We start from the raw sequence: 16,616 nt of genomic DNA, 5'->3' as shown, positions 1-16,616 counted from the left end.
ACAGCCAGGTGTCCTCAGCCACGGAGAATCTCAGTTTGCTTCCTTTACCTTAGAGGTGAAGTCAAACAGCAAAAACACAATTTCTCTCACCAGGAACGTTTCTCAGACGTGAGAGGCCTTTCAAAGGATGCTGAACTCTACAGTGAAGATGTATGTTCCAGTCTAGGTGGTAAGTAAACAACGTACATTACCTATCATTCTATCTACCTCCTTGTGTATATACAAATATTTTACCAAAAAAATTACAATAAACTGAAAACAAAGCCCCCGGAAAGACACAGGTGGTACTTAGAGTAGCCAGATGCCTCAGGCTTTGCGACAAGCGTGACTGGGTCTAGAGCAAGGCACCCATCTCGGGCACAAAATTTAAGGGGCACCCAAAATCTCATTAATCGAGATAAAATCAGTTTAAAAAGCAAAGCAGCAAACTGCGACCCAAAGGCCGGTGCCTGTTTTTGTAACAAAGTTTTATAGTAAGTTCCAACAAACATGTATCTACTCAAAAACCAAAATCCAGCCTCAACCATACCAAGTGGCCTCACGATGTCATTAGTGACTCCCGCTACCCCACTCACACAAACAAACAAACAAACACGCTTCAAAGGACCTGAGAGGAAAGGGAGGTCAGTTCGCCACAGGCTGCGAGGGGAAAGCAGGTGAGAAAGAAACTTGCCCTTAGTCCTGGCTCCTTAGCAGCTCACGGCCCCGCCGCCCCTCCCCCCCGCCCCGCGGGTGCTGCGGCTTTAAATCCCGGGGCTCGGAAGCGCTCGGCGGTCCGTTGCCCAGGGAGACAGATGCACAATAGCTCGTGCGCTCTCCCGCCTAGACCCGCGGCAGCGCGGGCCACTGAGCTAGCGGCCACCCCGCTTCCCGCCAGCCATGGCCAACTTGCACTCGCGTCGCAGCTTCAGAAAGCCCGAGACGGAAGAGGACCGGCAGGAGGAAGAGGAGGAAGAGGAGGTGTTGGCAGAGATGGAGGAGGAGGTGGAGGAGGAAGAGGTGGTGGAGGAGGAGGAAGAGGAGGAGGAGGCCGCGGACGCGGAGAAGAAGAAGGTGGAGGTCCACGAGACGTTTAGCGATGAGTACTTCTGGAAGGCTGTGGAGCTCGGTGACAGCAATGGCGAAAATTCAGAGCCCTACCTTCCCCGCCTTACCAGCATCCTGAGCCCCAGCCTGAGCCCGACCCCGCCGCTCAGCCAGACGTCGAGACCGTCGCAGAGCGAGACCCAGAGCTGGAGCTCGCAGTGGAGCACCTCCACTCCCCAGAAAAGTACAGCCCCTGCCCGCCCCTTCCTCTAAGGCTTCCCGGGCCCTCAGGGCTGCGGGTCCCCCGACTCCAGAGCCTTGGTCTCCTTGCGCGGCTGGTTTCTAAATACATGCACACTCCACACACAGCCCAGTCTATCTCCCGCCCTTCTGTCAGAGGCACTGAAATCTTGCCCGAGCCTTTGTGATGGCTCAGAGTTTAGGACATCGTTGAAACGCTTGGCGAAACTGAAGTTTGGGTGGTGCCATATGGAGCGCATTTGGTAGTACTCCTCTGTGCATTCTGGCCGAGATTTTGTTTCCTCCCTCCCTCTCCCTCCCTCCCTCTCCCTCCCTCTTTCTATCTCCCCCCCACCCCACGGTCCCCCATCCCCCCAACCTCTTTTACACACACACACACACACACACACACACACACACACACACACACGAACGTCCCACTCCTGGAACAGTAGTGCCTTTAGAGTGTTATGCTTCTAAGACCGTCCTCCAAAAAACCTACTTCGTGTTTAAGTTCCTGCGCTAAAACCACACTAGTCACTTCCTTAAAAAGAGAGGCAGGGCAGTTATCTAGAGGATTCTCAACCTCCCAGTGTAGACAGTTCTGCCAGGATCCTCCTCGGTTGGGCGGAGCGTGGGAGGGGGCTGTCCTCTGCTTTACAGATGTTTGGTAGCATCCCTTGCCTCTAGCGGGGACTACGCCCTTAGCCCCCACTCTATGATAATCACAAATGTCTTTAGATGTTGCCAGAGGTCTCCTGGGGGGTGCGGTGGGGGGAGAAATTGCCCTTCTGAGAACCACTGATCTAGGAAGAGTGGATAAATTGTTTAATGTTTCATTCAACAGGTTTTCCTAAAATATTCCAGACATTTAGGAAAGACTTTTCTGAAACGAATTTAAATAGGTAAGAAATGTTTTGCTTTCATATTATTTTTGGAAGCTGATGGTGTTTACCTCTTGAATAAACATGTCTGGAAATAGAGTAAAATAATCCAGGGCACTTACAAGTAATTTATTCAAAAAGGTTTTTTTAAAAAACCATACTGTTAGACACTTTGGGGATAGAGACAAGGTCCCTGTCCATCTACGCGCAGACATGGCATGTCCACTTCATAAAACATGAAATAATAACACTCTGCCAGGTAGACAATAGCAAGGGTTCTGAACGTTTAGGACCTAGGTCTCTATTGGCTAAATGAGACCGTGATTACAGACATATTCTGTGAAGGAGACTGGAAATTATGGTCTTATTCTTGCTATTAGCCTTCAAGCACAGGAAGAGACCAGAGAAATACCTTTTGGGACATGTTTATAAATCTTCCCTGAAATCTCACACCAAACCTGAGTCCACAATCTTGAATTACTATTCACCTAAACTTTGCTTTTATAAGCAAATTCTAAATTCCTAAGCACCAGGATTGTTCTGTCCCACTTTTATGTTTTTATTTATCCTTTTAATTCAACTTTTTAAGAAAAAAATGTACATGGTTAAAATATTAAAGTATACAAAGGTATAAAATAAAAAATTTCCATGCCCTTCTTCATCCCCACACTCCTACTCACCAGTTAACATATTGTTAACAGTTTGTTTCTAATTTGTATTTTTTTTTAAGATTTTATTTTTAAGTAATCTCTTTACCCAATGTGGGGCTCAAACTCACAACCCCAAGGTCAAGAGTTGCGTGCTATACCGACTTTGGCCAGCCAGACGCCATGCCAATATAAATTTAAATAGTGTATTTTCATTCTCTGATTTATCCATTTGTGACATATTTATGGGCTTCCCACCCATGAAAGATGAGGATTATAACTCACACTATTTCTCTCCTCTTCATTTTTGGTAGTGATGTTATTTTTAGTTTTTCTAGCCTTTAGGATTTTAAGGTATTTAAATCTCTACTATCTGATTTATCAACTTTAGCAACTACCTATTAACTCCTTTTTTTAAAATAAGATTTTATTTATTTATTTGAGAGAGAGAGAGAGAGAGAGCATGAGAGGGGAGAAGGTCAGAGGGAGAAGCAGACTCCCAGCTCCACTGGGAGCCCCATGCAGGACTCGATCCCCGGATTCCGGGATCATGACGTGGGGCCAAACAGCGGCAGTTGCTTAACCAACTAAGCCACCTAGGAGCCCTACCTATTAACTCTCATTATGAAAAGTTAACCCACTAATGCACTTCTACTTCTATCTTTCCTCACACTCCTTCCTATCCCAATTAACACATTATATACATTTTATAACAAACTATATTAATGTTAATATATAGTCATATAAAGTCATTTTACTTTGCCAAGTTTTGTTATGTTCATATTGTGTTTTATAATTATTAAGTCAGTACAGGTTAATTATAAAAATTGAAAGCCAATCAACAATATAATTTCATGCTAAGAATCCAATAATGTGATTGGATTAGTGCACCAAAAAAAAAAAAAAAAAAAAAAAAAAATCTTATGCTAGTAAAACTTGACTCCTAAAAGGAAAACTTTTCACCTCTCAGTTGTTTTTAATTGTCTTCAGCTTTCCTGAGTTGGGTGCAGTGGCCACATTTTCTTGATTCCCAGCTTCTATTCCTTTCCTCTTAGCTGGAGAAACTCCTCAGGTAATTATCTCATGCAGATCTCATAGGTAGTCAAACTCCTGAGTTCTTGCCTGTCTGGAGATTTCTTCATTTTACCCTCATACTTAATTAATAATATAACATAGCATAAAAGAATACATTTAAAGCCCTTTTCCTCAGAGCTCTGAAGATATTGTTTCTTTGCCTTTTAGTACCCGGTATTGCTGATCGTTCTGATTCTCAGATACTGGTGGCATGTGATTCCTTCTTTCATTTGTCTCTGTTCTTTCCTTTAGAACTCCTACTGGATAGCTGTTGGCCCTCTCAGGTATCTTTAAGATTTGGGGTATTTATAAGATAATACGCAGCCCTTGTACAAAAATTTTTATTTCGTTGCTCATATTTGTCATTTCCAAGAACCAGATCTTGCTCTGTGTCGCTGTTCAAATAGTTGTTGCTTGTAAATCTTTTTTGAGAGTATTCTTTTTTGTTCTTTGAAGTTCTTTCTTTTCAGGATGAGTTCTGTTTATCTTGGTGCTTCTCTTCCATACTATTGATTGTCCTTAGGTGACTGGTAAGCCTGGGTTATCAGTTTGTATTTATAAATGAATGGCCGGTAGGCAGCCAAAATGGAGTCGTTCTGCAGCTGAGTAGTTCCTCACAGCAGTCCTGGAGGCTTGGTGGTGATTCGTGCATGCGTGGGTGGATGGCACCTGTCAGAGCCAGCCTCTCCTGGAGTGTCGGTAGGAAGCAGGCAAGCTGGATGTCCCACTATTACCAGAGTTAGGATAAGGACACATTGCTGCGTGGTCGGAGTTCTTCAGGCATTTCATTTCTGGGTGGGGTGTCCCTTCCTCCTTCCTCATCCAGGCCTATCCGGCAGGTCCTGTGGAAACTCTCACTGTGCTCTGCTTCTCTTTCAGACCCAAAATCTCCCTGGAGAGGCTGCCTGCTCTTTGTAGGAAGCAGTTCTTTGGGCTTCATCTGGAAATAAAAACAACCTTCCTGTATAAGGGGAGAAGAAGGGGCCTGGCTGTGGCTCTGGCCAACTGCTTTGAGTTGACTTCTTGAACTCCTCTGATGGCAGTCCCTAGCTCCCTCCTCACTGCATTTGGTTGAGTCTGAGCGAAGAACTTCCCAGAAGAACTTTACTTACCTCTTTTTTCTGAAACTGTGGTGTTCTCCACTCTGGTTTTCCATCAAGTGAAAGCCATTTATTTTTGTTCTTTAAGGACTTCAATATTACTGGTCTACTGATGACATATTTCTTATTTCCCAGGGCTTTTTTTTTTTTTTTTTTAGATTTTATTTGTTTATTTAACAGAGAGAAAGTGAGCACACCAGCCAGGAGACAGAGGGAGAGGGAGAAGCAGGTTCTCTGCCAGCAGGAAGCCTGATGAGGGGCTCCGGGGCTCTATTCCAGGACTGTGGGACCTTAAAAGACTGAGGCACTCAGGCACCCCTCCAGGGCTATTTTTGTGTTTGTTTGTTTGTTTTTGTTATTTTAGTAAGATCTTGGATAGGGAAGGAACTGGGTGCTCAAATGCCATCTTGACCTGAACTTCCTATGATGTGGGAACATCTCTTTACTTGATCAAATTCATAATTTCCCCTCATAAATTTTCCTAAGAAGACGCTCCTTTTATATTTCCAAGCATTCTCTGGTGAATTTCATGAGATTGCGTTTTTGAGGAAATCTATCCTTAAAAAGTCATAAAAATGCAACCACTATTGGCTCACCTCCTATTTTTAATTGCCCTATTACTATTCTGGTTGAAAATGGGGCCAACTGTAGGCGGCAGATGAATGTGGAGAAACACAGATTTTGAAGCCGAACAGGTCAGGGCCCCATCTCCATCTGCCCTATGCAATGTTTCAGAAGTTCTCTAGAGCCTCAGTTTCCTTGCCTGAAGAAAGGGAATATTAATACAGCCTTGATTAGTTTTTGTTAATTGGAATGAAATAACGTGAGTAAGACAACTGTTGTGAAGGGACTACTACATAGTAAGATCTCTATAAACGTTAATTTTGTTATCGTCCGTCACCCGCCATCTTTACACAGAATTTCAGAAACAATCTTTGGTATTGGTTTCAGGAAGGCAAAGAGCCTTTGGTGGATAATGTATTGATTTTGCTAACCATTGAATTTGGGAAAAAAGCGCCAAACATTCAATGCTCTCTAGGGATTGCTCTTTAATATGCCTTTACCCTTGGGACACCTGGGTGGCTCAGTTGGTTAAGCATCTGCCTTTGGCTCAGGTCATGATCCCAGGGTCCTACGATCAAGGCCCACGTTAGGGTCTTGCTCGGTGGGGAGCCTGCTTTTCCCTCTCCCTTGGCCTGCCACTCCACCTGCTTGTGTGTGCTTTCTCTCTCTCTCTGATAAATAAATAAGTAAATAAATAAATAAAATCTTTATATATGTATGTATATATATGTTTGTATGTGTATGTATATGTGTGTGTGTGTGTGTGTGTGTGTATATATATATATATATATATATATGCCTTTACCCTTGGTCCCCATAACTTATTTATCTGGTAGGTGAGATGAACAGGACTCCCCCAGAGATTTGCAGAGGTGGCTTTGGCAGAGTTATTCTTCACTTATTACAAGACATAGTCATTTCAGGATTAAAACATCCCAGTGATGCAATGTGCCAAGGAACCAAGCATTAAAAAAGGAAGGTAGAGACATTAAGAGAACGAAGAATGGTTTTAAAAAAAAAAAAAAGTGAGAACCTAAAATTAACTCAGTTATTTGAAAAAGATTTGATAACTTCAGAAGATCCAGCAAATTATTACAAAAAATTGAAATTCAAAGAGGCAAAGAAACTTGAAGCAATAGTTATTACTCACTTATTACTGGTAACAGTCATCTTAACTAGTAAAAATCAATATATTTCTGTCTTTCTATCATGTCAGTGATAACTCAAGTAACTGAACTACTTGTAGAAAGAATACCAATTGTTTGATTACAAAGCATTGAGCTTCAACCCTTAAAAAAAAAAAAAAAAGGTTTGGATTATTTTTAAGCTATTTAAGTGGGACACCTGGCTGGCTCAACTGGAGGAGCACAGCACTCTTGATCTCAGCATTGAGAGTTCAAGCCCCATGTTGGATATAGAAATTACTTAAATAAATAAAATGTACAGTATGTCTCATTTAAATTCAAATAAATGTTTAAACACACATTCCATCACTGTCACCACCAACACACATACACTGATATAGTGGTGGTAATTTATTCCCTGGGTGGGGGTGGGGTGGGATGGGGATATGGTATTGGGAGCCTCTGGGACTCAGGAACACTGCCCTATGATGAAAACACACTGTGCCTGACTTTACTGAGAGATAACAATGGAAGAATATATTTCAAAGAAAATAGAAACCAGGCTCTCCTACGTACCTGCAGTATTTGACTGTTAAAATGTGCTGTGTTCCGAAGAACTAACAACTCTTTAGATATACTCAAAACTAACACTTTGTCTAAACTTCAGGACTATGTATCACACTTTGTATCCAGGAATTCCAACATCAGTACAAACAGAAGAAAGCTGGCTTCAAGAATTTTCTGGCAAAAGGCGGAGGAGTGAGTAGTTTGATTTCTTAGCTTTGGCTTGGCGATATGTTCGCATCAAGAAAAAATCTGCCCTTATGTTTTGATATATGTCTTCATTTTTTATTAAGAAGTAAAATGCATGCTGTTTCTAAATGCGAACCATTAAGAAATATATAAAAATGAAAATTTTAATTTATCCCAGTATAAGGAATTATGAATAGCCTTTTCTTTGAACTTTTTAATTTTTTTATATTATGTCACGTATTCATCAGAGGCTTATCGAGCACCTACCACGTGCCAAGCACCCATCATAGTCCAGACCTGGTTTTAGGGAAATGGCAATGAAGAAAAACAAACAAGAAAAAAAAAACCCTGTCTCAGTGATCTGGTGTTAAAGTGTGGAAGGTGTGTGGGGGGGCTGGTGAGGTAGATAATACACAAATACATAGTATATTAGACAATAGACATGCTAAGGAGTAAAAGCAGAGGAAGGGTCAGGAGATGTTGGTTGGGAGGGGTGCAAGGTGACGCGGGTGCTCAGGGAAATCTTCACTGAGAAGCTAAAATACTTGAGCAAAGACCTCAAGGATGTGAGAGAAATGAGCCAGAATGGTTTCCGGGGAAAGAGGACTCTAGGCACACGGACTGCACTAGCATGGGCCTCCTCCCAGAGCAAGGGGGCAGTCCGTGTGGCTGCAGGGAAGTAAGTAGGAGGAGGATCTGAGGGTCAAAGGGACAATTGAGGACCAGATCTTTATAAATGGGAACGAAGTAGAAAAACACTACAGGGTTTGCACAGAAGAGTGACAAAATCTAACAGGAAAATGGACCAAATACTAAAAAGATGTTAATCATTCCCAAATTAATCTACGCAGTAATTCTGATGGGATTTCTCAATGGAACTTGACAAGTTGATTTGTCACCCCATCTTAGCAGTGTTACAATATAAACTGAGGCATTTTCAGATGTCTAAGTTTGAGCAAACATGAATTGAAATGGAGTAGTGCCCAACAGGAGATAGTTAGGAGCGCTCCCCAGACAAGAGCGGGGGCAGGAGGAGGTTCTTACAGAGAAGACCCCGGAGCAGAACAAGGAAATTTTTTAATTGGAGAGCTTATGGGTTTGAGATATTTGGGAAGCCTCGTTACTGTCCCCATTGGCTGTTCTTAACCTTGAGGCATTTACAGGAATTGACCAGCGTGGATTTCGGTTTGCTTACCTAGGCTTCCAAGGAAGGCAGCAGGGCCACCTCATCTGATGGCCGCTCAGTCTGAACCAAGCAGGAACCTAGTGAGCCTAAGTGTGCCCCTCCATTTCTTTCAGATCTTCTTTCATAGTTTTGTGGGGGGGGGGGGGGGTTCCCCATAAAGGACTCATGCAGCTCTTCCTAGTTTATTCCTAGGTGTTTTATAGTCCTGTATTGATGTAACAATTGGACACTTTTTTCCCATTATATTTTCTAATTATTGTCAATGCATAGGAAAATTATTGATTTCTATATATTAATCTTGTATCTGACCCACCCATTGCTGAAATTTCTTATTAATGCTAATAGTTTGTAAGTTGAAAGTCTGCGGAACAATTAACATTTCCCATAAGTAATGGCAACTTTATCTCTTCTTTAACTTTTTTACTTAGCAGTGCATGATGGACACCTTTCCATGTCATGAAAGATCGATCTAATTCATTGAAACAACAGCATAGTGTTACTTTATATAGTTATTGTGGCTTATGTAATAAAACTGATTGCTAGATATTTCAGAGTTGGTTTGGTTTGGTTTGATGTTTTGAGCTCTTCCCCTTAACAACTCATGCCTTAATAAAAATCTTTGTGCATACATTTTTTTAATACCAGTGCTGGTATTTCTTTTGGCCAAAATACCTAACCCACATTTAAAAAATTTTTCCAGATAGGGCGCCTGGGTGGCTCAGTGGGTTAAGCCGCTGCCTTCGGCTCAGGTCATGATCTCAGGGTCCTGGGATCGAGTCCCACATCGGGCTCTCTGCTCAGCAAGAAGCCTGCTTCCCTCTCTCTCTCTCTCTCTGCCTGCCTCTCCGTCTACTTGTGATCTCTCTGTCAAATAAATAAATAAAATCTTTAAAAAAATAAAATAAAATAAAATTTTTCCAGATACTCCACATAGGAAGTGCATCATTTTCTGAAGCCCACTTCTTTCTCCAACAGCAGTCCTTGCTGGCCCTGGCTCTTTGAGCAAACGGGCCAGCTCCCTCCCCATACCTCTGTCCCACTATAGGTTGATCTGGTTGGTTTCCATTATTCCAGTTCTATCCGTTTAAATCTTCTAGACATTTATTCAAAGTTGCTGATGGTTACCTTCCCCATTTTCAGTACTGCCATGGAATCTGTGGAGGGAATAATCCTCATGGTTGAGTTCAGTGTCTTAAAGGAGAACCCTGAGCACCCTTCAACCTGAAAAGTCTTTTACAGAATAACAGACATAAGTAGACAAAGTAGTACTTTAGAAAGAGGGAAACAAAAGAGTCTGCAAACAACGTTTATAATCAAGTAAAGTGTGCATCTCTGTAGTAGTCTAGGACCAGAAAGGAACAGGGAAACATTTTAAAATATGATCCTTCAGTGGTGGCTTTCCTCTGTTCCCCACAGTTGATAAAAAGCTATTTGGAAAAGGCAAAAAAAAAAAAAAAAAAAAAAAAAAAGTAAAAGGTATGAGGTCAAAGGTAAAACAAACACAGATAAGGGTATTTCTTTTTCCGAAAGGCATATTTTCTTTTACATTAAACTTCTTTCCCACTTTGTCAGGATTGATGACAAATGCACACTCATTTTACAGGGAAGGAAGCAACCTCTGTAATCAAAGAAACTGAACCTGAAAATCTGGCTTCTAAGTTAAGAGGTAAATGGATGTTTGGAGTCCTTCCCTCTGCCCGCGAAGGCCAGCTGCCACTGGGGAACCACCCTTAACTGGGATGGTGCCTGCCCCTCTCAAAATGCCCTCCCCTAAGAATTTACCTGAGGAGGTGGGGAAAAGGGTTCAAGACATTGTAAAAGTGTGTGTGTGTGTGTGTGTGTGTGTGTGTGTGTGTGTGTGTGTGTGTGTGTGTTTGAGATGGGTAGTGGGTGACGAGAGAGTAGAAGACTCTGTTACAAAGATTTTATACTTTCTTTCTAAATTGATGCTTTTCTCTTCAGAAAAATGGGTAATTAATCCAGAAGAGCGAAGACTGAGTATTTTATGTGAGCTGGAGGTAAGAAATGTTTATCAGTCCAATAGTCAACAGTGTTCATGGTAAATATCACTTATTCAAACATCAATTCTCTCTCTTTCTAAAAATGTAGTTTAAAGAAGATTTCATCACCCTGTTTGAGCCTTCTCTGAGAACATTGCCTAGCATCGGGCCACCATCCATTCTGACATTCAAACCAGAGAGTTCCAATTTAGGCATTAACTTCAAGGTGATTTTAATTCGTATTGTTTTAAAATTTTTAAATTTCGTTTATTAATACATAATGTAATAAGCCACACGACAATTTGCCCAGAAGATATGAACATACTCTAAAAAACAAAGCCAGGCAAAGAGCTCTTTTATGTGGAACGGCACTCAGGGTGGCTGTGTCTGTCTGCTGGGGCCGCCGGAACTAAGTACCGCCAACCAGGTGGCTTAAAACCACGGCAACTTACTGTCTCACAGTTCTGAAGGCTAGAAGTTCAAAGTCCATGCGCCAGCCGGTCCACCCTCTCAGACAGCATGCTTCCTTGCCTCTTCCTAGCTTCCAGCATGGCCATGGAACCCTGGCCTGCCTTGGCTTGGGGCTGTTCCACTCCTATGTCGCCTCAGCTGTCCCGGCATTCTCTGTGTGTCTGTGTCCCGGTGTCCCTCTTCTCCAAGGACACCAGTCCTGTTGGATTATGACCTAATGACCTCATCCTCACTTGCTTACATCCGCAAAGACCCCATATCTACATAAAACCCCATTCCCAGGGACCAGGGGTTGGGACTTCCAAACTGTTGTTTCAGGGGACACGATTCATCCTGTAACAGTGGCCACAAGGCCTGGAAACAAAGGTGAATGTCTGCCATACTTGATCACCTTAAGTGACCATTTACTGCCTCTGCCTGGTGGGCAAGGGAAAGGCCGCCCTCATAATTCCAACAGGACTGCACACTGTCCTGCTGCACCAGAGCTGGGAGGGACTGATGGGTGTTATGATTATTTCCAAACTCGGGTGGCTTGGCTACGTGGAGAGAGCTTCATCGTCCCCAGACAGGAACCTCCTTCATTATTTACTTCGGGGTACACTAAAGGTGCAGGCTTACTCCCTGGAAATAAGAGCCAGCCATCGTGGGAGGCGGCGTGAGGCAGATGTGTGTGTGGGAATGCTGGGCGGACACACCCCATGCTGTTCATAGCCGCTTGGGGCAGCACATTAAACTCTACAAGTCTAATGAGGCGGACACACTAAACATGCCATGGAATGTAATATTGGTCAGTATTTGCTGTTTGCATTTGTCCAGGTTTTTCTAAACTTTGGGCTCATCCTTCAGACTCTTCAGACTGAAATTCTTGATTCAAACCTAGCTCCTTCCTCTTGCTGAACCACAAAAGCTTGTACCCAAGGAAGTGTCTGGGGTTTTCTTCTGCTGACCCCCAGAGATGGTCTTGAACATGAAGAAAGCCTGGTGGTCTTTCTTTCAGGGGAGTGGTCCCTATACTGGCCCCCGGATCTTTACACACAGCAGATCTCATGGGGCTATGACAGGGGCGCCAGGCACTGGCCTGCCAGCTCTCCTTTCCAGCTGCAGCCTCTTCAGGTGCAGAGACCAGCCCCCCCATGATCTTTGGAAGAATCTCCACCTTCCTTCTCCCGCAGGTGAAGGGTTGAAGGGACTATGGGCTGAAAAGCTAATGACCCAGACCCTGGTTGGGAAATGGCATCGCCACACTCTTTCCGCCTGTCCTGTTACATGGAAGACAAACTAGACGTTCCACCACCATCTGTCCAGGGCGGGGCTTTACCCATGCCTCCCAAAGTGTTCCACTTTCAGCCATGCACAGTACTTATTATCGGGTAGTTCAACAGCCTCAAGACAGTAGCCCTCGCTCCCCAGTGATGAACGCTTGGTGGCACCGGCCACCTTATCCACCCTTTGGCCCCACAGTGGCCATTTTGCCAATCCCAGAGAATGGAAGATACAGCCGGCCTGGTAGTGCTCGAGACCTGCGAGCCACGCACGAGATGGGTTTCTCCTGGAGGCCTATGCTGGGCTTGGCTGCTGGCCTGCCCAGAAGCCCCTGCAGTCAGAGTCGTGACCTCAGACACTCACATGGCCATAGTGCCTCAACCCTTGAGCCCCTAACTCCAAGTCTCCTGTTGCTTCCCCTGGCCTCCCATGCCCCTTCAAAACTACCCTCACAGCACAGATAGGAGAATTCAGAACCCCAATCTGGGCCTAATGTGTGTTATCCTTTGTCTCCTGCATCCAGTCACACACTGTAATCCACACACCCCCAACCGGACTCTGATGCCAATAGTAAAGTCATTTGTGCAACTTTCTTTCTTCACTGAGGAGGCACCCTAAGGACCCACAAGTTCCCAATGGGCTCTCTGTGCTCTGGTGAACCAGACAGAGGCCCTCAAAACACTACCTCTGCCTCTTCAGCCCTTGAATAGAAATAATGTCTCATTACTGGAATATACAGACCTTGCTAGTTTGGTGCCTTCTGGTATAGGATCTCAGCCCCCTGCAAGTTCCCCACCAACTATTTCAGCCCCCAGGGATCCTGACAGGTTGGCACATCCCCCAGCCCCACCCCTGCTCCCCTACTGGACATTTGCTGGCCCCACCCAGAGCCCTGACTCCTGCTGCTCCCAGAGGCTCTGGGCCTCCTTGTGGGCATTGATTCATTTTTGCTTTCCCCTCCCTGAAGGAAGAAGAGGAGGAAATATCACCCCAGTGTGAATTTTGTGGGGGCAACCTAAGAACATTTCTTTCCAATATGGATATTATCTCTGATGACAGTAATTCGGAATCAATAGAAGAAGTAAGTTCTAAAACAGGTTCATGGAGGAAATGGTGTTATTTTTAAACGTATGAAGTATTTTCTCCTGCATCTTCCCTTGCATTACAAGGCTTAACAGGGTTACATGTTACCTGGTGGGGAAATGTAAATCATAATCACAACAGGATACCTTTTCATACCCCCTCTGATGGCTATAATCAGAAAGACGAATAATACTAACAAATGTTGGCAAGGATGTAGAGAAACTGGAAGATAATATGGTTTGGCCTTTGAGAAACAGTCTGGCAATTCCTTGAAAAGTTAAATACATAGTTACCTGCAGCCCAGCAACTACACTTCTTGGTTTATGTCCAGGAGAACTGACAACCTCTACCTCCACAAAAACTTGGACACCAATGTGCATAGTAACGTGATTCATAACAGCTGAAAAGTGAAAACAACCCAAATAACCATCAGCTGATAAACAGATCAATAAATGTGGTGTATCCATTTAATGGAATACTATTCAGTCATAAAAAGAACGAAATATTGATCCATGCTTACATGCTCCAACATAGACGAAACTTGAAAACGTTATGCTAAGCAAAAGCCGATCATAAAGTACCACAAGTTTCTGATTCCACTTATATGAACTGTACACAACAGGAAACCTATGCAGAATGCAGGTTAGTGGCTTTGGGGGTCTGAGAGGAGAAGAGGATGGGGAGGAAGTGTCGAGGGATAAAGGTTCATGTTCTAAAAGTTGTCTGCAGCGATCATTTTGCACAACTCTGTGAATTCACTAAAAACCCGTGGCTTGTACACTTGAAATGGCTATGAATTATGGTATGTGAATTCTATCTCAAGAAAGCTGTTACCAGAAAAAAGTAACCATTGATCGTTATCCAAAATGCATTAGCCATTTTTGTTTCTTTGTTTTTTTCCCTCTCTAATTATCTTCATTGAGGACTAGTGAGATGAAAAATGGCCTCTTTATTTTTCAGGCCTCCTGTTGTAGGTATTTTCAAAATCTGATTGACTACATCTATGAGGAAAAGAAAAAAACCCAGGGCCCTACAGCGGAATTAATCTGTATTAACCCTCACGCAGCCCATGGCAGTGAAGCTGACAGACTCAAAGCAAAGGAAAAAGCCCTACGGAGGTAACTGAGCCTTTGATATTGAACCTCAGGCCCACTGAAGAAGAGGGCTTTTTGTCGACGAACCTTGTTTTTTCAAAATTTATAATTTTGAAGATGTGTTCCCAGTAAAGAAATAAAAAGTCGTCAAAGCAAACCCATTAAAATTCCTGGTGGATGTTACTGAGATTCAGAAGCTCCCAGAAACTCTGTGAACACACCAATTTAAAGTAGAAATCTACCAACTGCAAATTCTCAGCTCAATTTAGAATTCCCATGTTGGAGAAATTTGTTGACTAAAGAGTAGAGACGCGTATGTACTGATCAAAAGCCTGGATTCACAAGTATTTAAAGATAAAAACAATAAGGGGCAGCATTTAAACAGTTAAAATTTGTACTAAAATTCTGTTTTAAGCTTCAAAACACATTTCAGACTTTTGCATCATATTTTTCAATTTTGTAGAAAACAAGAGCGACAAATGGCCAGACAATTTGCAATAATGACAAATGAACAGACTAATTTTTCTGAAGAAGGTGAGTTCCTCAACGCTGATGTTATCCATCAGTTGAACATAGAAAGCTCAGATGACTAAGAGCTGAAATTGGTTTATTTAAAAAATAATATTTAAAATGTTAATTCCAGGGATGCCTGGGAGGCTCAGTCATTAAGGGTCTGCCTTTTTGGCTCAGGTCATGATCGGGGAGTTCTGGGATTGAGCCTGCTCTGCAGGGAGTCTGCTTCTTCCTCTGCCCCTCCCCCTTCTCCTTCTCTCTCCTTCTCTCTCTCTCTCTCTCTTGCTCTGTCTCAAGTAAATAAAATCTAAAAAATAGTAATAATTAAAAAATAAACAAAATGTTCATTCTAGTCAATGTCTCAGTTAAAATGGTTCAGAAAATCTGGTGTTTCGGTTATGTGGCTTTTGGAGGTTTTTGTCTTCTGCTTACTGTTATTGATCGAAATAAATTAGCAACATCTATAGACCACTTTACAGGTAGCTGTAAAGTTGTTCTAGTTAGGGGTAAAATTGAAGGAGCACTGATTTTTAGAATCAGTTCTTGATTTGTATCCTTGCTCTTTTCCCTATAGGCTGGCTGATTTGGGGTAAATTACTTAATCTTTCTGAACATGGGGTTGCTCCTCTACCACTCAGAGCCATTGAAAAGATACTTAGAAAAGATCAATGTTTGTTGTGGTTTAAACTAAATCTCTACTATAAAGTTCCTTGATATTCCACTATTTCCTACTAAACATAAGGCCAGAAAATTCCACTTAATAAAAAATTATCTTTCTTCTTTTAACAAAGGAATGTTTTCATTTTTTTAACAAAAGAAGATACTCACTTTAATTTAATGAAGGACGTCATTTTTCTTCCATTAAAAAAGAGTCTGATGAAGTGATCCTTTTGTAATAGGGTTTGAAATTTCATTTTAGAAGAGAGGTTTTCGAACATTTTAAACAAATATCCACTTTCATGTGATTCTTTTCCCATTAGATTCAAAGCACTTAAAAACAATTTCTTATCAACTTTCTGTGGATATTCCAGAAAAAAAGCCAATTGCTGACAGACTACTTGATTTCCAACTAGAAAACAGAAAAATTTCTATTGTTTGCTGTGATGCTAGAATAGCAGGTGGAAAGGTAATTCTCTTGTAATTTTTTTACTCACAACTCTTTAAAATCAGTTTTTCCTAAAATTGTAAAAGCTGTCATAATGAATATAACAGGTTGGCTACAGAACACATTTAACTCTTTGTCAAGAAGAAATGGTACAGACTTGGCTCTTTAACTTCTACTAGACTTTGTAACAATGCTTTTACATATATTTTACGGTGAGCTATTTTAGTTAAAGTGTTTTTATTTTAAAATGTGATCATTGGAACATTTAGAACCCTTAAAAACTAAAAAGAAGGGGGGAAAAATCACCAAAAGCCTCAAGCACTTCCCCAGTTTGTTTTTAATATTCCAATATTTTCTAGATCCACACTCTCCCATAGGGTAGCAACTACTACATATGGCTATCTAAATTTAAAATAACTAAAATTAAATAAAATTTAAAATGGAATTCTTCAGTCACACTAGTCACATTTCTAGTGCTGAACAGCTGTG

General features: G+C 42.3%; 1 protein-coding gene across 2 annotated transcripts in view; it reads left to right on the top strand.

Annotated features, from left to right (window-relative positions):
- Window positions 1-783: 783 nt before the first annotated feature.
- ERICH6 (glutamate rich 6) overlaps window positions 784-16,616 on the top strand; it is a 31,415-nt gene continuing 15,582 nt past the window's right edge. The window contains exons 1-10 of one of the 2 annotated variants that reach the window (XM_047727899.1): window positions 784-1,270; window positions 2,114-2,171; window positions 7,327-7,418; window positions 10,202-10,264; window positions 10,561-10,616; window positions 10,708-10,824; window positions 13,300-13,410; window positions 14,376-14,533; window positions 14,973-15,043; window positions 16,003-16,148. In XM_047727899.1, coding sequence (XP_047583855.1) covers window positions 880-1,270; window positions 2,114-2,171; window positions 7,327-7,418; window positions 10,202-10,264; window positions 10,561-10,616; window positions 10,708-10,824; window positions 13,300-13,410; window positions 14,376-14,533; window positions 14,973-15,043; window positions 16,003-16,148 — 1,263 coding nt within the window. In that variant the 5' untranslated portion in view covers window positions 784-879. Of the gene's footprint in view, window positions 1,271-2,113; window positions 2,172-7,326; window positions 7,419-10,201; window positions 10,265-10,560; window positions 10,617-10,707; window positions 10,825-13,299; window positions 13,414-14,375; window positions 14,534-14,972; window positions 15,044-16,002; window positions 16,149-16,616 lie in introns of both variants that reach the window. The other variant, XM_047727891.1, reaches the window with a different exon arrangement.

Source organism: Lutra lutra, chromosome 1, assembly GCF_902655055.1.
Source record: "Lutra lutra chromosome 1, mLutLut1.2, whole genome shotgun sequence".
Lineage (NCBI taxonomy): Eukaryota > Metazoa > Chordata > Mammalia > Carnivora > Mustelidae > Lutra > Lutra lutra.
Note: the sequence above shows the minus strand (reverse complement) of the source record. Positions and strands in the feature narration are given on the sequence as shown.